The following is a 19,981-nucleotide window of genomic DNA, read 5'->3' on the forward strand; positions in this document are numbered from 1 at the left end:
ACTGCCTTTTAATTGTTTTTTCTCCCGGTTTCTCCCTCCCCTCTCCTTGTCCCCCACTCCCCCACCTCCTACTCCCTCCTCTCAGCCTTTTCTGTGATGGACACTTAAACATCCAGAAGCCCAGGTAGAAAGCTTTGGGCGATGTTGCCAGCATTTCCACCCTTAGGGTGCGACTGTTTAAACCCCCGCCTTTGCCCCTCACCAGGACTGGTCTCATCTCACACACTGGGTCTTGACCTTTTTCTCTACGCTCGGTGTTTCTCTAAGTCAGTAATGGGGATCCTCGGTTCATGAACACTGAGCTCCGTAACCAGACATTGACTTCTCTTCTGGGTTTGTTTTGACGTTTTTGGTGAGATCGACAGCCCTTCACCTTAATTGGTGAAGTTCAGCCCTTTGTCTGGCAAAAACTTGTGTCGTGCCTGCTGTGTGCCAGGCACCGATCCTGCCCTGTGTCACCGCGTAAGGTACGAGTAGCCGGTGCCCTTGTGGAGTTCTGCAGGCTGGTGGGGACTTGGGATCCTGAACAGGCACGTGAGGGATTTTGTGGTCACTTCCACGATGAGAACCAGAGATGCGGTGCCAGGAAGCAGACACACTGTAGACGCACAGGAGCGGGAAGAGGGCTCCAGAGTAAGTGCTCTCCAGTCCCACACGCGTCCCTGCACGCGACGTCCCACAGCCGCTCCCTTGCTGTGCACCCTGCGTGTTCCTTTTGTCCACCTGCGGTGGCTTCTCAGCACAGCGGACGGAGCGGTCGGTCCTCTGCTCCAGACTTTCCAACGGCTTTCAGCTCCCTTAGAGCAAAGTTCCAAGTCCTTGCAGTGACCCGTGCCGCCCTGTGCGGTCTGGCCCACCTGCCCTCTGGCCCCTTTCCTTGCAGCCCTCCCTGCTCACTCTGCTCCGGCCACTGGCCCCCTGGCTGTGCCTTGAGGTCCCCAGATCTCAAGACCTTTGCATTTGGAGCTCCCCTCTCCCTGACACGCCCTTCCCCCAGACAGCCGCAGGCCTCTGCTCAAGTCCCCACCCCCTCCCCCCCACAGGGAGGCTTTAGTGACCCAGCCTTCTTGAAGTTTATCGCAGCCCAGTCCTCAGTCACGGCTGGGACTCTGCCCCCTTTCCGTGCCTCATCTTTCTCCACAGCACTGACTGCGTTCTGATGTATAATTGATTTACTTGGTTACCGTCTGTTTTCTCCTCCTGGGCTCTAAGCTTCATGAGTGCTTGAGACGTAACAGATGCTCAGCAGAAGTTTTCTCAGTGTTAAATGAATACATGAATGAGTAATAGTCAGCCCGGTGAAGGTAGAATGGAAGTTGTTTGGGATAAAGGAAAATGCAGAATCCTCGTAGGTGAGTGTCGCTGGCACATTTGAGAATATGGGAAGCACCTCTTCGTGGCTAAAGCTAGATTTTAAGGAGGGAAGTGATGAAAGAGAAGGTTGGAAGGACAGGTGGGGCCATGCATGGCCTTGAAATCTCTGTTAAGGGATTTGGGTGTTCTCATCTATCCAGACGTCGGAAACCATCAAAAGATGTGAGGGCATGGAAGGACTTGATCAGATTGGCATCTTAGAAAGATCTCCGGTTTCCTGGTGGAAAATGCAGGAGAGAAATGGAGAGTGGATAGTTGAGGCAAGGTGGAGTCTCCCATAGCAATCAAGACATGATGTAAAACCACTGAATTTACGGTATGAGCGAAGAATGGCATGAAGCGGGCAGATACCATCGCTAGTCTGGGTACGAAAGATGAGGGAATGGGGGGCATCAAGGTTGATGCCCAAGTTTCTGGTTTGGGAACAGAATAAATAATGTTTCCGATCCTTGAATTAGGGGAAAGAAAGAGGTTGAAGGGATGCACATGATGTAGAGTTGCCACATATAGTTGTTTAGGGTGTGCACTGCCCAAGAGTACCTGGCTAAGCTGAAGAAGTAGAGGCTGGAATCCAGCCTTTCTTTTACTTATCAGCCTTGTGTCTGACCCAGAGCTCCATCTTCCAGAAGAAAAGCACCTCTTTCTAGTTACTACAGAGGCATCATAGGGGCTGACCATAGCCCTGAGATGAATTTGACTTTGAACTTGTTACAAGTGAAGTGCTTATGGTGTAACCAAATAGAAATATCTACTGAAAAAGTTAGGCCTACAGGGGCGCCTGGGTGACTCCGTCGGTTAAGCGCCGACTTCAGCTCAGGTCATGATCTCACGGTTCGTGAGTTCGAGCCCCGCGTCGGGCTCTGCGCTGACAGCTCAGAGCCTGGAGCCTGCTTCAGATTCTGTGTCTCCCTCTCTCGCTGCTCCTTCCCCACTCCTGCTCTGTCTCTGCCTCTCAAAAATAAATAAACATTAAAAGTTTTTTTAAAAGTTAGGCGTACAGGTCTGGAGCATTATAGAGATCTGGGCTGGAGCTACAGGTGTTGAAACCATGCATGGATGACATCTTTTGGGAAAGCAAATAGAATAGGTGTTAGTGTTCAAGTGACACATACACAGTATAAGTTGTACCTTCAGTCGTTATTTTATGGGCACTTGGCGAAAACAAAACACCTTAGACAACAGTACTGTTGACGTTAGTTTGTTGGAAAGACCTGATGATTCATGGTTCTGTCATATGACACTGGAGGTGAGAAGGCGTTTCTGTTTGTCATAGAATCATTAAGATAAATGCATCAATTAAATTTTTAGAAATCCCAGAGAGCCCTCTTAATGTACATGGAACCTCCTTTGGAAGCTCATGGAAGAGAACTTCCTGTTTCAGAATGGCCAAGATCATAATCCTATGATTTTCCTCCTTGGAAGCATCATATGTGCTAAATGTATTTTTAATCATTTATTTCTCTACTCTTGTAGTATTCCATCTGTAGTGAACCTCTAATAGAGCTGTCCAACCCCGGAGCCAGTGGATCCTTGTTTTTTGTGACCAGCGATGATGAATTTATCATCAAAACCGTTCAGCATAAAGAAGCTGAGTTCCTTCAGAAGCTACTGCCAGGCTATTACATGGTAAGTAACCGTCCCATCAGTAAAAATCCTACTTGAGATTTCTTTATTTTCCACCACAGTTTCCCTCCCCCGCCCCCCATGCTTTAAAAAAAAAAATTATTTAGTTTTCTTTATCTTTGATTCATTTTGTAAGACTTTGTTTATTTGGAGAGAGACAGAGACAGGCGTGAGCGGAGGAGGGGCAGAGAGAGATTGGGAGAGAGAGAATCCCAAGCGGGCTCCGCACTGCCAGCAGAGAGCCCAACACGGGCGGGGCTCCGTCTCACAAAACCATGAGATCATGACCTGAGCCGAAACCAAGAGTTGGACGCTTGATCAGCCAAGCCACCCAGGCGCCTCTTTTCCTGTGCCTTTTTACAGTGACCCTGTGCCACGTTTCTTTCCCTTTGGTGAGCTTTGTGGTGTGTTTGGATGATACCGTGACGGTTATCGGATAGATTTTACAAGGGAAAGGAGCCTTGTTGTAGAGCAGAGTTGACCCACACAGTCCTGGGTTCAGATCCCAGCTCAGCCATCACCTAACTGTGTGACCACGAGTAAGTGACTTAACGTCGGAGCTGTAGTCTCCTTAGTCTGTGAAAGCTGGGAAATGCGTGTCTTCGACAAGTGTCGTGACGGAGGAAGGGTACAGGATGCGGGATAGAGGAAGCAGTGCATCACAAGACTCTTGGCGTCCAGTACGCGGTAGGAATATGAGTGGTTAGCGTTCATCGAGTGCTAAGCTGTGTGTGAAACACAGCTGTAAAAATACTACTTAATTTCAGAATCTGCTGGAGACATTAAATGTTGTAAATCATACACATAAATATAGGGGTCAAAAATCTAAATAAAAATCTTAGTGGAGAGCAGGCACAGATTTTAAAAGGTTTGTTTGCTCCTGGGGCACCTGGGTGGCTCAGTTGGTTCAGTGTCTGACTTCGACTCAGGTCATGATCTCACGGTTTGTGAGTTCAAGCCCCGCGTTGGCCTCTGTCCCTACAGCTCAGAGCCTGGAGCCTGGAGCCTGCTTTGGATTCTGTGTCTCCCTCTCTCTCTGCTCCTCCCTCTCTCCCTCCCTGCCTGCCTCTCTCTCTCTCTCTCTCTCTCTCTCAAAAATAAGTAACATTAAAAAAACCTTTTAAAGGTTTAATCCTAAACAAAATGGAAATTGTTTTAGAGCATATGGTCTATGTACTTTGTATTAGAGAAAACAGAAGATCCAGAAAAGCTAGAAAAATGCAGCCAATTTTAATTCTTTTTCCAGAGATACATGTTACTAACATTTGGTGTATGTCCTTCCTGATGTATTCTATTCATACACACATTTTTAAATAATATAAAATTGGGATCAAACTGACATTGCACTTTACTCACCTGCTAAGTGAGTAAGTCTTAAACTTCTTTAGTTCTAAGCTTAGATAGAACTGCATTGTCCAATATGGTAGTCCTTAGCCAGATGCAGCTTTTAATTTGAAATCAATTAAAGTTAAATGAAATTGTAACATTTAGCCAAACAAGTGGTTTATCTGAATCTTACGTGTAAGCTAACATAACAAATAATATAATTTACCCAGTTAACAAGAAAAAATGTGAACATCGTGTGATGATCCAAATAAATTTTGGGTAGAAATGAAGGCATTCAGAATTCAGCATCTCTTCCTAATTAAAATTCTTTCAACTGGGAGTGAAGTTTTTTAACATAAATAAGTGAACACACACGTACGATGCACTCTTCAGTCTCCCAGAGTTCACCTAATACCTCATGGAGAAGAACAAGGGCCCTTTCGTTGGAAATAAAGATAAAGGTGTCCTCCTATAGATGTCCTGTCTGGTGTATTTGTGAGAATTTCGAGCAATAACTTTTGAGCACAAAAAGAAATAGAAGAAAAGTATAAACACCATTCTCTATAAACAATACAGTTAAAAAGGAGCAAAACTTGGGGCGCCTGGGTGACTCAGTCGGTTGAGCGTCCAACTTCGGCTCAGGTCATGATCTCACAGCTCGTGAGTTCAAGCCCCATGTCAGGCTCTGTGCTGACAGCTCAGAGCCTGGAGTCTGCCTTGGATTCTGTGTCTCCCTCTCTCTCTGCCCACCCCCCTTGTGCTCTGTCTCTCTCTGTCTCTCAAAAATAAATAAACATTAAAAAAAAAAAGCAAAACTTCAAGAAAATTAGCCAGCAGTTTCTAGAGATAATGAGAGTTCAGATTTGCAGGATATGTCTACACCCTCCATTGTGTTCCATTATGCAGATCATACAGAGTAGGAGAATAGAAGGAAAAAAATGAGAGCCTGTGTATGACAACAGGAACTTGTAGTGAACATGATGAGAAGAATAAAGATACAAATAAATGAAAGCATACTATAATTCCGATAAGGAAATCAAGTTATAGTAAGAACTATGATGTGTAAACAATAACCCCAAAAGAATTTTTTTAAGTTTGTTTATTTACTTTGAGAGAAAGTGAGCATGAGCAGGGGAGGGGCAGAGAGAGAGAGAGAGAGAGAGAGAGAGAGAGAGAGAGAGAGAGAACCTCAAGCAGGCTCCACGCTGTCAGCACAGAGCCCAGCTTCGGGCTCGAGCTCCCGAAATATGAGATCATGACCTGAGCCGAGATCAACAGTCCGACGCTTAACTGCCTGAGCCACCCAGGTGCCTCCCCCAAAAGAATTTTTGTAATAAGAACTCTAAAATGCTTGCATCTGTGAAAACAAATATATAAGATCAATATGAAAGAAACTACAAATTGTTATTCAAAGACCTACAAAGTTCGGAAATAATGAGACACGCGTCGTTCCTGAACTCAGTGTTGTAAAGATTTCAGTTCTCCCTCATCAGTTTAGAAATCCAGTCTAACTGCAATCATGAGGGCTTCTTTGAGAAAACACCGAGTGTCAGCTGACCCCGGTGCTGCCGATGAGCCTGGGGGGTCTGAGGGCCCTGGAACGGGAGACCACGGTGGCTTCTGTGGGGGTCGAGGACAAGGAGTGGATCCCGGTCACCGAGCTGGGCCACCTGGTCAAGGACCTGAAGATCTGGAGAAGATCTGTCTCTTCTCCCTGCCCATCAAGGAATCTGAGATCACGGACTTGTTCCTGGGGGTGTCCCTCAAGGAGGAGCTTTTGAAGAATATGCTGCTACAAAAGCAAACCCGTGCTGGCCAGCAGACCAGGTTCTAGGCATTTGTGGCCATCGGAGAGGACAACGGACACGTCGGTCCGGGTGTTAAGTGCTCCAGGGAGGTAGCCAGTGCCGACCGTGAGGCCGTGATCCCTGCCAAACTTTCCAGGGACCTGTGTGGTGAGGTGACTCGGGGGACAAGATCGTCAAGCCCCACCCTGTCCCGTGCGGGGTGACCGGCCGCTGTGGCTCTGTGCTGATGCGCTTCATCCTCGACCCCAGGGGCACTGGCACTGTCTCCGTCCCTGAGCCCAAGAAGATACGGACGATGACAGTACTGACGCCTGCTACACGCCAGCCAGGGTCCGCCCTGCCCCCCCAGGGAACTTCACCAAGGCCACTTTTGATTCCCAAGACCTACACCTGTCTCTTCCCCACCTCCGGAAAGAGACTGTTCATCAAGTCTCCCTATCAGGAAGTCACTGACCATCTTGGGAAGCCCACACCAGAGTCTCCGTGCAGAAGACCCAGGCTCCACTTGAGTTCGCCACATAGTTTTATACAAGAAAAACAAAGTGAACTAAGTCTGTGTTTAAAAAAAAAGAAAAATCCCAGTGGGCTTTTTCCCTGAACTGATTCATTTGAAAATGAAAGCAAAACAAACAGAAGAAAGTGGAAACAAATATCGTTTTAAGAGCATTTAAAAAAATAAACGGTGGAAGGGGAAGGTTGTAAGAACAGACAACCTTATCATAGTTTTGATAAGAATTAAAATGGCGGACCTGCTGGAATATATACCAAAAAAATCTATAAACCTGCACTAATATTAAAGATGTGGAATTAGTATAGTTCTAGACAAATAGATCAATCGAGTCAGATAATTCCTATTTTCAGATCTTTCTCACACACACACACACACACACACACACACACACACATGAAATAATTCCATATGGAGTAAAAACCAAATGTAAATGACCAAAACTAGTAAAAATTTGGAAGAAACTAGAAGAAATTATAAGCTTGGGGTATAACATCTATATAACAAATATATAGGAATATATATAAAAGTTGGGAATTGGCGGGGCGGGGCACCTGCATGACTCATTGGTTGAAGGTCCGACTTTGGCTCAGGTCATGATCTCACAGTTCTTGGGTTCAAGCCCCATGTCGGGCTCTGTGCTGACAGCAGCCTGGAGCCTGGAGCCTTCTTTGTATTCTGTGTCTCCCTCTCTCTCTGCCCCTCCCTTACTCACACTATGTCTCTGTCTCTCAAAAATAAATAAATGTTTTTAAAAAACTTTTTTTTGAAAGTTGGGAATTGGAAGAAGGATCAGGGGTAGTAGGGAAACTTTTCGTGACATAAATGCCCTCCAGCAAACTTCTTAATTTCTCGCCTACTTTTAAAGTGAAACACTAAAAATAGGCATGTATTTTTAGATAAGATCTTTTAGAAAAGATATCATGTATCTTTTAGAAAAGATAACATGACTGGAAGAAAATATTTGCCCTGTAGAGAATAGGAAAATGCTAAATATTCAGAATATACTGAGAAACTCCCAACAATAACCCAAAACTACAGAAAAGCAGGCAAAGGATATTAATGCATCATTCTTTTGGAAATGGCCAAAAATAACATTAAAATGTTACATTTCTCTAATAATCCATGGTATTCCCATTTTTCAGAGAACAAGTGTCCGTTTTTTAATGATCATGCTTACAGAGCCTTTAAAGCTTGATACTTTGTGGCCCTGGTGACAAGTGACAAGAAACAGATGGTCTAACAAAGTGTGGCTGTGTATTGGTCTACCCATTTTTTGGAAGACACTTTTTCAGGAGCTGTTAAAATTTTAAGTGCTCATCTTTTAGACCCCAGCAATGAGTTTTCTCTTTAGCTCCTTTAGAGCAGAGTCACACATGGCTCTAATCCATTCTTTCCCTGTTTTGAGTTGGGTCTCATTTGGGACACTGTTTTCAGTTCGGCCACTTTTAACACCATGGGTTTAGAATGATCAAGTTACTGTTCCAGTGAACCACCTTAAGCGCCAGATCAGAAATAGCAATATTTTAGTAATGGCCTTTAAAGTTTATTTATTTTTGAGAGAGAGAAACAGAGTGGGAGCGGGGGAGGGACAGAGAAGAGAGGAAGACACTGAATCTGAAGCAGGCTCCAGGCTCTGAGCTGTCAGCACAGCCCGACGCGGGGCTTGAACTCACGAACCGCGAGATCATGATCTGAGCCGAAGTCAGAGGCTTAACCGACTGAGCCACCCAGGCGCCTCTGGTTATGGCCTTTAATAAAGATAACCACATTCCATTTTTCATTATCATATTGGACGAAAGCACATATTTGATGGAGCATTATTATATGAAAATTGGAGATTTAAAACATTTTTTTTCCTTTTTCTCTTTTTAGAATTTGAACCAGAATCCAAGGACTCTTTTGCCAAAATTTTACGGACTGTACTGCATGCAATCGGGGGGCATTAACATCAGGATCGTGGTAATGAACAACGTCTTACCGCGCTCCATGAGAATGCACTTCACGTATGACCTGAAAGGCTCCACGTACAAGCGAAGAGCTTCCCGAAAAGAGAGGGAGAAATCCAACCCCACCTTCAAGGACTTGGATTTCCTGCAGGACATGCACGAAGGGTTATATTTTGACACAGAAACTTACAACGCGCTCATGAAAACACTTCAGAGAGACTGCCGGGTAAGGAAATACCATTGCCGGGATTGCCCTGGGAAGGGCATCTGTGATAATGTCACCTTGGTAAGGAATGTCCAGAACAGATGTGTGGAATCCCTTTGTTAACAATCCCAGTGCCCATCCGTGCTTCCTTGATGTTGAATGAATTGGTGGACGATAAGGGAATTGTCTAGGAGTGTCTATGAATTTTAGTAAAAAGCAAAGTCAGCTTTCTTTGATAAAATTAAACAAGAATTTTTTTTTTTTTTTTTTTTTTTTTTTGCTTTCCATCCTCCCCTGTGGTTAAACCGGAGGGAAAAGGAATTGGGTGTGATGCAATGATTAGCAAGAAAAGCCATATACAAACCTTGGCACAGGTAACATTCTAACCGGGGAGAGAAGATCCCTGGATACTTGGTGTGGGTGCAGTATGCTTGCTGAAATTATTTTGGGCCATCATGAATGAGTCCCAACACTTAGAGCAAAGACCATAACGTGGAAACTTTGCCTGCGGGATTGTCTAAAGGAAGGAGGAATTCATAGTCCCTCAGCCTGCCACTCTTAGGAACAAAATAACAAGACCCAAAACCTGGGAGAGATTTTTCCCGATAGGGTGAATTTACAGAAAGTATTTAAAGGTTCCCTTGGAGAAAACGATGGAAGTGGAATTGTGATGGCTTCTGAAGAAGGATGATCATCTGATGAACACGTTCTCAGAAAGAGCGTTTTGTGCCCCCAGTGAACTTGGGAATACCGTCTAGCTCCAAGCTAAGTTGGGCATAGGGGAGGTGGCCAGGGCTTTCTCTAGGAGTGGATAGGCTTCTGGGACGTATGAGCTGTGTCTTCCAGACTGTGGCTTTCCGGACCTTGTGTGGCTCTGGACAGATGACCCATGTTGGTGCACCGGGGAGGGGGACGAATCCTTGCTGAGAAACACAGTCCTACTATTTATGGGTCGTTTCTTTCTACCTGTTAGGATGTGAATGACGATGCGCAAAGGTATGTCATTGAGTGGGCCATTTCATTGACAGCGAAGTTACTCCACAGCTCCTATTCTTAATGCCCAGTGCGCCAGACTAGCCTAGGATTTTTTGATGTACGTTTCCTTTCATTTTCTCAGCATCCGTTTGAAGTTTGTAACCATTCTCATTCCCATTTTAACTGGTGAATCATCAGGCTCTTAAAGAGGGCAAGCAACCTGCCCAGCGTTACTTAGCAAGTCAGGGGCGGCGCCCACACCTCCTTGGGTACAAAGTATGCGCTGTTCACAATTGACACGTAATGGCTCGCTGTAAGGAGTTTTTGTTTTTCATGATCTTTTCACAAGTCAAGGGAACTAAAGCAAACCAACAACAACAACAACAAAAATGTCCGGCTGAGCTATTCAGCTATCTGGGTGGATATGAATGATTCATGTTTTTCTTTAAAAAAGAAAAAACCAACGTGCGCACGCACGCGCGCGCACACACACACACACACACACACACACACACGTTTGAGTAGAAACCTTTTCCTGTGCTTTCTCTGCCCTCACAGGATGTGGGTGAAAAGTGACTCTCCGTTCCCTAGAGTTTGGTACAAGCCTCTCCAATTTTGGATTTTCTTTCTCTTTGTGTGCCTGTGTGCTTCTTGCCTCTTTAATATGGAAAGCCGTTTTTTTGTGTGTCTTCTAAAACCACAGGTTCCTATGCCAAAAAAAAAAAAAAAAAAGGCAGGGGGGTGGGGAGTCCAATGTAAAAGAGCCGTTGCACCAGACTTGCTGTTTATTAGTGTTTCCTGAGCCCAGTACTGACAGGACGAAGTCAAACGTGTCTCTTCATCAGGAATGAGACCCTGGAGATTGGCTTCTTTATTTTTTATTTTTGGAAGATTTGTTGTTTTAAGGAAGGCCAGTGAAGAGGTCCTGAAGCCAGCTTCCTCTCGTCCACCCCCTTGGGTCTTGACCCAGACTCAGACCGTGGAACTTCTTTAAACGATACACAACACTCATCTCCAGAAAGGCTTTGCTCAGGCTGGTGTGGGAGCCTTTAAATGCCTCGCTGTGAGGGAACCTGAGTCCCTTGCATGATCTCCCTTGACCATGACCACGACCTTTGTGATCTGGAGTCAGCCCCTGGCTCCCCGAGCAGAGCTGCCTTGGGGAGCTCAGGCGCATTTCCAGAATGGTGGGTCTCGAGGTGTAGCAGTCACAGGCCGCTTGGCAAAACGGACGAAAGCTGTGAACCGTCTCCCCAGAAAAATGCCCATCCGCTCCCCAGTTCCTGCGACCCCTGGAGCTCATCACAACCCACCCGCCTCCCCGAAGGCCGAGTCCCCGTGCCAGAGCCAGGCACGGTCCTCTCCCTCTCTCTGTGTCGTCAGGCCCTCCTCGGAAGGGCCAGCCCTTCCCAGGCAGACATGAGAAGCCTCCTGAGCTCGTGCTGACCTCTCGCTTCCTGCCCATTCCACTTCTGTCGGTTTTTGGCTTACCCCCTCATCCCCAGGATCCCATTTCCCTTGCGTGAGCACCGGCCAGAAGACCCCTGCGTGGTTCGTGGACCCAGCACGGCCTGGGCCTGTTGGGCCCTGCTCCCCACAGTCTCCTTCCCCGATTCCCGGCTTCCCCAGTCTGAGCTCGGGCCCTCGTCGGTAAGCCTGCCCCCCTGGGACGGCCCATCCCTGGCTGGCCCCTCCGCACAGCACCTTAGCCTCGGAGCTCTTCCAGAAAAACCAAATGGACTTCATCTATCCGTACGGTTGAGACAAAGATTCTTCCCAAAAGGGCAGGGGATCCCCATCCTGGGTCCTCCCCAGTCTCCATGTTGCTGTTCCTTATCGGCGGTGTCTGGGGAACATGGACATGTGAATAATCCCCTTTCTGGGAGCATTTCCTCTCCCTGGGCCTCACTCTGTGCCTGTTGTGACAGCCCTCGGCACCCGTAAGTGAGCTTGACCCGGGATCCGAGTCGTGATGGCGGAGTACCATCAGGACACCGTAGGTCACTTGCTGTCGAAAACAGGAAGTAGGATTTATTCAAACCATCCCCATGCGATGTAAGCTGAGAGGCAATTCTTTCTCTGGACTCAGTAAGTCACCATGTCCCGTCCAGTCTGCCTTCTAAGTCTTGGATCTTGCCCCCCCCCCTTTTTCTGCACAGCCGCGGCCTCTTTTGAGACCCCGACGGCTCATTGCTGGGAGTTTTGCAGTAGCCTCCTTACTCCTTTTCAAGATCTCTCTCTTCCACCACATCCAAGTGCTGCTGCCACAGTGATCAGAGGACCACCTGCCTGTGCACCAAAGCCCATTCTTCCTAGCTTGGGCCATTACCATCCTTCCTCCTCTGGCCCCGGCCACCTTCTCCAGATGCTTCTCCAGCTCCCTTCTCAGCCTTCTCTCACCTCCATGCAGAGCCCCTTCCTTCCGCAGCCTTTCCCATCTCCTGGACACATTCTGTGAAGGTTCTGGCCTTTTCCTGCGTGCCTCTCTCTGCTGGGCTCTCCCTCCCCGCTTTCCTTCACCTTTCTCCCTCACCTGCCCCCTCATGACCGCCGCCCTCACTTGCTCTGAGACCACCATGCTGTGGCTCCCCAAGCACCCCGGATTCACATCTTTTGTGGCATTTAATGCACTGTTTTATTTATTCACATGCAGGTCCGTGAGCTTGAGAATCAGACCTTCATCTGTCTTTGTATCTCCATTGCCCGGCGCTTAGTAAATGTTTACTGAGATACGTATTTGAACAAAGGAATAAGCACAGTAAACTATGTGATGACAGAGAGACACATTTAGGTTACATCTCCAAGAAAAAGCGGCCTTTGGTGACTTCTGTGTGTCTAGCTGAGTTTTGAGTGCTGCTTCTGGAGGAGGAAATCTCCACTTTCACTGATGTGGCTGCCCTGTGGTCACGGAGATTGTAATGTGATAAAGCACATGATCTCCATTTCGAATCCCAGTCAAGGTACTGAGTGTCCCTGTATTAAGCCCTTTGTATAATAAAAGTGTATTTCTCTTTGAATTGTTTTTTCATAGGAACAATATTGGAGAAGTCATTAGACTTTAATACTGGCCCCTGTCTCCTTTAGGTGTATACCTGATCTGCCCAACTAGACTGTCACTGTCTCAAAGGCCACAGCTCATTCCTTATATTTCTCTGCAGATGCATTACCTGGCTTATTGTATACACTCAGTACCTATTGCAAGATAATGTAAAAAACTCTTTTGAATCGAAATTTATGTGTTCATTTTGGAAGAATAATTAGGAACTATTTTTTTTTTAATTTTTTTTTTCAACGTTTATTTATTTTTGGGACAGAGAGAGACAGAGCATGAACGGGGGAGGGGCAGAGAGAGAGGGAGACACAGAATCGGAAACAGGCTCCAGGCTCTGAGCCATCAGCCCAGAGCCTGACGCGGGGCTCGAACTCCCGGAACGCGAGATCGTGACCTGGCTGAAGTCGGACGCTTAACCGACTGCGCCACCCAGGCGCCCCAATTAGGAACTATTTTTATCTTCATTTTTAATTTACTATAATTATTTCTTCTCTGGCATAGCCTCTCTATGAAAAATCTAAAGAGTCCCATATCGTTTGATTAACTTGATAAATTATTACATCCTACAATATTTATCGATAACTCTGGGGAAATGACATTGTTGCCAAGTATATTAGTGAGAACTTGGGTTTATAATCCAAATATTTCTGATTCCTTCAAGTGGGAGTCCTATCAGGCACAGTCTTGGTCATTAATGACCCAAATGACTTATTTTACATTTATTGTCATTTTTTGTTGAGCGGCAAAGTTATTGATTTTTAAATAGTGTGGAACCAATTTTCTTTTTTCACACAAATGGCTGTCACCATAAATATTAATAGGTTTTCAGAATTTAATGAAGCCAGTCTTAAGAATACTGAGACTTTTTGATGTGCAGAGTGGGATCCATCTAACTATGTGTGGGTCTAAATTTGCAAATCAGGTTCTTCTCAGCTATGGGCACGTTTGCCTGGGTTACCAAGTAGCTTATTTTCTATACTACTTAGTTTCGCGTTATGGCTAGTGCTTACCCCCCAGCTGTAATTTTGGTCAGCATTAAGATTTTACACTTCGTGTACACAGTTTTTTTTTTTCTTTCTTTCTTATATCGGTCACCTTCCCAGTTATCATTAAAGAGGAAAAAATGCTGGGACACCTGGGTGGCTTGAGTCAGTGGAGCATCTGACTTCAGCTCAGGTCATGATCTCATAGTCCGTGAGTTCGACCCCCGCGTCAGGCTCTGTGCCGACAGCTCAGAGCCTGGAGCCTGCTTCAGACTCGGTGTCTCCCTCTCTTTCTGCCTCTCCCCTGCTCATATTCTGTGTCTGTCTCTCAAAAGTAAATAAACATTAAAAAATATTTTCAGTAAAAAATTTTGTTTCAAGTAAAAAAGGAAAAAATGCTTATTCCTCATATATATAAGAAGAACTATATAAGAAGGAATATATGTATATATACATATACATGTACGTATATGTGTATATATATGTGTATACATATATATATACACACACACACATATACATATGGTCTTATATAAAGACCTTATTTTTGTTCGGTACAGGAATATCACCAACTCCACATCTCTGTACCATTTCTTGAAAGATTACTTGCCCCAAAAAAGGCATAAATTCACCGTCTTTCAAATTATGTTTTACAAACACTCTAATCCCATGATGTATTGGATTTGCTCCATTGTTTTAGATTATAAGTTTTGCTCTGTATGCTCTTATTGTCTTGATAGCATTGCAATATAAACACAAGGCAAAGTCAACGTTGGTGAACAAATAAATAAAACCAACTCCTAGAATCAAAGATTGTTTGCGCTGGAAAGAATCATAAAGGTCCCTGGGAAATAGTAGAACAGTGCCTTCCACGCTCTGGTGTCAGAGAAAATAATTTGGGACCTAGATGTCTGTCCCTCGCCAAGCCAGATTTCCTTGTGAGAATAAAGTCATTATCACGTTCTCAGGGACTTAAAAAAGGTTTCTACTTATAAACCCTCTTTTACAGAAATTTTTACTTTGAGATAATTGTACATTCACATGTAGTTGGAAAAAATAACACAGAGAGATCGCATATACTCCCCACCTGGTTTCCCCAGTGGAAACATCTTGTATGACCTTAGTGTAACATCAAAACCAGGAAGTTGACATTGGTTCTGTCCACTGACCTTCTTCAGATGTTACTAGTTTCATATGCACTCTTGCGTGTATCTGTAGGTGGGCATATGTGTATGTGGTTTTATGCAATTCTGTGCATATATAGATTGACTTAACGGCCACAGTTAAGTACGGAAAGGTTCCTTCACAGAGATCCCTCCTGCTACCCTTTTAGATATAACTGGAGCCACCACCCTCCCCCAACCCCTCCCAACCCCTTGCAACCGCCAATCTGTTTTCTCTCTCCGTAATTTTGTCCTTTCAAGAATGCCACGTAAGTGAAGTCATCCAGGATGTAACTTCCGAGATTGGCTTTTCTCACTCCGCATATCCATCCGAGTTACTGTGTATATCAGTAGTTGCCCCTTTTCACTGCTGAGTGATGTTTCACGGTGCGGATATACCGCCGTTTAACCATTCACCTGCTGAAGAACCTGGGGTTTTTCTCTAGTGTTTGATTATTGCAAAAAAACAAACAAACAAACAAAACAAAAAAAAAACAGGTGCCGTGAACATTTCCTTGCAGGTTTTTACATAAGCGTTATTCATTTCTCCGGCAGAAGTGCCCCGTGCATCTGCTGTGTCACATGGTAAGCACGTGTTCACTTTTGTAAGGAACCGCCATGCTCTTTCCCAGAGAGCCTCTACCCTTTTACATCCCCACCAGCAGCATATGATCTCATTTCTTTTCACCCTCTCCTGCGTTCGCTGTCTTCCGTATTTTTTTATGTTAGCTATTCTGGTAGGTGTGTGTTTAAGTCTCTCGTTTAAGAATTGCTTGAGTATATGCTCCGGCAAAACAAAAGATAAACCCAATAAGGAGGCCGTTCGGAGATGCAGGGAACAGTGGCGAAAAAGGAAGCTGAAAAACTTACGGTTAAGTCGAGTGGTTGATCAGTAGGGTTTCCTAAGAAGGAGAGCCTGAGGCACAGGACTTGGCCACGTGTGTTTCTAGTAATAAGCCTTTCTCTGAGACTTTGAATGCTCACAGGACTTCATCTAGATCTTTGGGTATTTCTCAATTATTTTGTAATTGCTTCAGTATGTGTTTAATGTTTGCCCACTAAAATCTGCCCTTTAGGAGAACAGGAGCTGTATGACTTCGTTTTGTTACCCTTAAACCACTTAACAAAACAGCACTTGGCCCCATGTTGGTCTTTGGGGAAAGCCTCAGAGATAACAGTTTCTTGAGGGTGGTGCCTGATGTCCCAATTTAAGACAACACCACACCTGTTCATCAGCCCCGGAAAGGGGTTGATGTCCGCTCAGGCTTTTGCTGGTGGCCCCAGGTCCGCCACGATGCAGGTGGATGATGGCAGGGAGCTTCTGTTGGCAGCGGGAGAAGGGGGGAGATGGTCAGTACGAGAGAGTTCTGGGGAAGCTACAGAAGCCATTGCATTGTATTGCTTTTCTTCTCTAGCTGTTCTTGACTTTCTGCCAACTTGGGGGTACCTCACCTTGAGCCAGACAAATAATTCTCAATACTTGCAAAACCAGCTGCTCGAGTTTTTGGTGGAGGCAGGGTCCCATCTCAGATGCAACGTGCAGATACTGAAGTAGCTGAGCCTTTAGAACACATCATCCATCACACGTAATCCGAAAACACATGCACAGGATACGGCACTTGACATCCTGTCTCCTGGATTTCAAGCCATTTTCAAGGCTCATTGCGTCTGCAGGTTGGACCAGTTGACATTGATTGGGGACTTGCTTCGTATTAATTCTAGGTGGGTTCTCGTCGAGCCTCCCCATGGCCCTGTGGCGTCAGTGAGTGCCATGATTCCCTTTCTGATATGGAGACATGGAGATGCGGGACAGGTGACACCTCCCGGGTCCCCAGAGCTCACGTTCTGGGTCCCAGCTCACACACAGGCATCTCTGACTCCAGACCCAGACCCTCTTACCAGTGTGCAAGGGGAACATCTGCTAAAACGAAAACCGTAAGTCCCACCACGGGTTTGAAGAGGGTGGGCTTCAAGTGCACGGTGACAGTTTTCCCGCTCCAACGCAGAGCTGGTGGGAAAGGTGCTGTAGAGAAAAGACGCTACGAATGCGGAGAACTCGGTTTGGACAGGGCAGTGGGTTAACGTGCGACCTTCTTCACCGAAGGAGGGAGCGAGGAGAACAGTGACCGAGGAACAGAAAATAAAATCAGGAACCCAAACGTTTAATTTTAAAAGTTTAACGGAAAGTGTAATCAAGCCCGTTAACACCTCCCAACTGTTACCAACATGCCTGTGCATCAGATCCGATTGACTGAAGAGCAGGACTTCTTTCTGAGAAACGTGACAGTTACAGCGAAGTAGGTGGTTTGACAAAGATTGTTTTTCGCCTCGTGTGGAGAGGGAGACGAGGCTTTCGATGTGCTGTTGGGTCCTGCGTGAGCAGCTTTCGAGAATGCTCCTCGACTGCCAGCAGAAATGGCAGGATTTTCAAGCCAGTGTTTGTTTTTACCCTCCCTTCAAACCAAATGGAGCCTTGTGAAAATTTCTACAGAAGAAAAATAGGAGGCTGAAAGCATCTTCCTCGCCCCTACGTAAACTCCTTTTCCTTTGCCTGAGAGATCACCTAAAATGAGAGAATTTAAGTATCCCCGACATACGGCGGTGGTGGTTCTGTGCCTAACCAGCTTTCGTTTTAAGTAACTTGTCACGCAGAAATAGAAATATATAACAGTTCAACTTAACAGAAGCAGAAGTCCTTGGGCTTATGAAATGGAATGCTGCCATGTCTAATATATTAGGGTTTTCTGCTCGGGTGTGCAAAGAACCTGCCTGTCTTTGATTTTCTAGTTGACCGTAAATGTAGAGGTAAGGTCAAGGTAGGTTCCCGAATGGAAGGACTCACAAAATATCCGAGGGGAGGAAGGAGAGTGAAGGAAATGTCCCCACTGGGAATCCTGGGAAGCCTGAGGAGAGCCACAGCCGGAAGGGGAAGTGACCTCAGGGGGACATGACCGTGGCAACTCTGCCTTTGAAGATGGGTCTGGAAAGCCTTTGAGGTTGGCCAGTGTGGATCCGGTTGTGGATTCCAGTGTGAGTCAGTCACATGGATGACCGTGTGAAGTAGAGCAGGACTGTCAACGCTCAAACCAAAGGAGACAAAGGACAGCAAACCCTAGTGGCTTCTAAAATGGTGCTGAGAAGCTCCATAGCTTAGGAGAAACTTCTGGAATTTGGTGATGGACGGAGTTGCAGAGACTGAGGCAGCGTTTGAGAGTTTCCAAGGTCTGGGAAAATGTTACAAAGTTTAGAAAATGGCTCAGAACTATCTCGTGGCATGTTACCCAGCTTGCTGTGCACCCATCACACGTGATCTTGTCTTCCTCCCGGAAACCTTCACCTCCAGCGAGTAGAAACACTTCCAAAGGGGGAAATCGGTTTGATTTCGGCAGGACTTTTCTATTCGTTTGACATCCGTGCTGAGTCCCCGCACTGCTGCAGGAACCCGGGGCCCGCGTGACGGCCTTGTGAAAGGCAAGGTACTTCCTGGGCCACGTCCTAGTTCCAGCGCTTTCCAAGAAGACAAGCACATGCTGGCTTCTGAGAGGCTTTGGCTCACGTAAATAGCTGCTCATCCCCGTCAACGGCAGTCAACACTTTCCATCTGGCCCCCTCCCCTGCAAGTGAATGTTCCTTTGATGTCACCAGTGTTCTTCCTTCAAAGACATTTTTTAATGTAGTGCTTTGATCAGGCGAGTAGAACTCTTCTCTCCTCACTTTCATCCCTTGAAATTCTGCCCTCCTGCCTGGCGAGGAATTTCTGCCTCCCCCACAAGCGTGAGGTGGCCAAGAACAATCTGTTATTTATGAGTTTATGGGTTAAATTTCAACTTTTTATTTCAGACGGACATACCTGTGCCCTTTCCTACATGTCTGCTTCAAAAAATCCGTTTCCAAAGGGGGTGCGTTTGCCCCTGGACACGTCGGTTGCCCATAGCTCTTCAGGATGCAGGGAATTTAAACCCTGATGGTTACCTTAAATACCGGTGCCCAAACCTGAATGCGAGCCTGCTTGGAGTCCGTGTCTCGCTGACTTCCTCCCTTCGTTTCTCCACACGAAGACCTCGTGTGTAAACTTTGCCCGTTTGTCCACGTCCGGCCGGCACCAGCCGTTTCCAAAACCAAACATGCTGGATGCCAACACTCTGCTCCCCAAGTTCTCGTTCTCACGCACCTGCTAATCTGGCTTCAGACAATGACGTGCATCCTCTGGAGATAGAGATTAGACATCCGCTGATGGTCCTCTCTCCGAAACAGCTCCCCACCTTCTTTCTAGATTATTTGCAATTTCAGGGGAAAAAAAAAAAAGGCAACAGCCTCATCTTCACAGAACAACGAAAGCAGTGACCCCAGGTTGCAGATTTCCTTCTCTACGCTCAGATATGCAGGGGAAAGTCGAGTTGTTTGTTTTTTTTTAATTTTCCACTACACTTGCTCACTAGAACGCACCTCCACAAACGTAAGCTTACACATTTAATGATGTTTCTGTCTCTTCTCGTTTGGTCACCTCCGCAGTTTAAATAGTCTCCTTGTTCAGAGTTGAGCTCTCTCTCTCTCTCCGGGCAGGTGTAAGCCATCCCTCTTTCATTCCTCCATTTTTTTAGGGAAACACCATTGGAGTTTCTATCGCTTGGTGATACATGGAGACAAGAGCATTGCCTCAAGCTCTTTAACTTTCTGTATTTCGTTGTTCTCTCTCAAATCATCACACTCGTGCTCCGTGGAATGTGGCATTGAGTCGCCCTCTTAGACGTTCTTCAGCTGTGACCGTGCACATGCTACTATTTTAAAAACTAAATTGTAATACCTCAAGACCCCAGAGACTTTCTGTCACTGGCAGGGTTTTCTGTCCCTTCTCCAAACTCGCCCTCTAAGCATGCATTGGGTGTTCTTTTAGGCTGTGAGTTGCTCACCGCCAATGGTGACTTTCCCGAACCCAAGACTCCTCCTGCCCCGTGGAACCTTTCGTGATCTCGGAGCAGGGATTGGCTGGATTTCCCTGGTTTCAGACCACACCG

At 46.0% G+C, this 19,981-nt stretch overlaps 1 protein-coding gene and 1 pseudogene across 5 annotated transcripts in view; both read left to right on the plus strand.

Annotated features, from left to right (window-relative positions):
- PIP5K1B (phosphatidylinositol-4-phosphate 5-kinase type 1 beta) overlaps positions 1-19,981 on the plus strand; it is a 313,786-nt gene that overhangs the window by 191,042 nt on the left and 102,763 nt on the right. For all 5 annotated transcript variants that reach the window (XM_030294332.1, XM_030294331.1, XM_030294328.1 and 2 more), the window contains exons 5-6: positions 2,848-3,000; positions 8,515-8,814. In XM_030294332.1, coding sequence (XP_030150192.1) covers positions 2,848-3,000; positions 8,515-8,814 — 453 coding nt within the window. The remainder of the gene's footprint in view (positions 1-2,847; positions 3,001-8,514; positions 8,815-19,981) is intronic.
- LOC115500032 lies at positions 5,585-6,653 on the plus strand (annotated as a pseudogene).

The sequence above is a fragment of the Lynx canadensis genome, chromosome D4 (genome assembly GCF_007474595.2).
Source record: "Lynx canadensis isolate LIC74 chromosome D4, mLynCan4.pri.v2, whole genome shotgun sequence".
In the NCBI taxonomy this organism is placed as follows: domain Eukaryota; kingdom Metazoa; phylum Chordata; class Mammalia; order Carnivora; family Felidae; genus Lynx; species Lynx canadensis.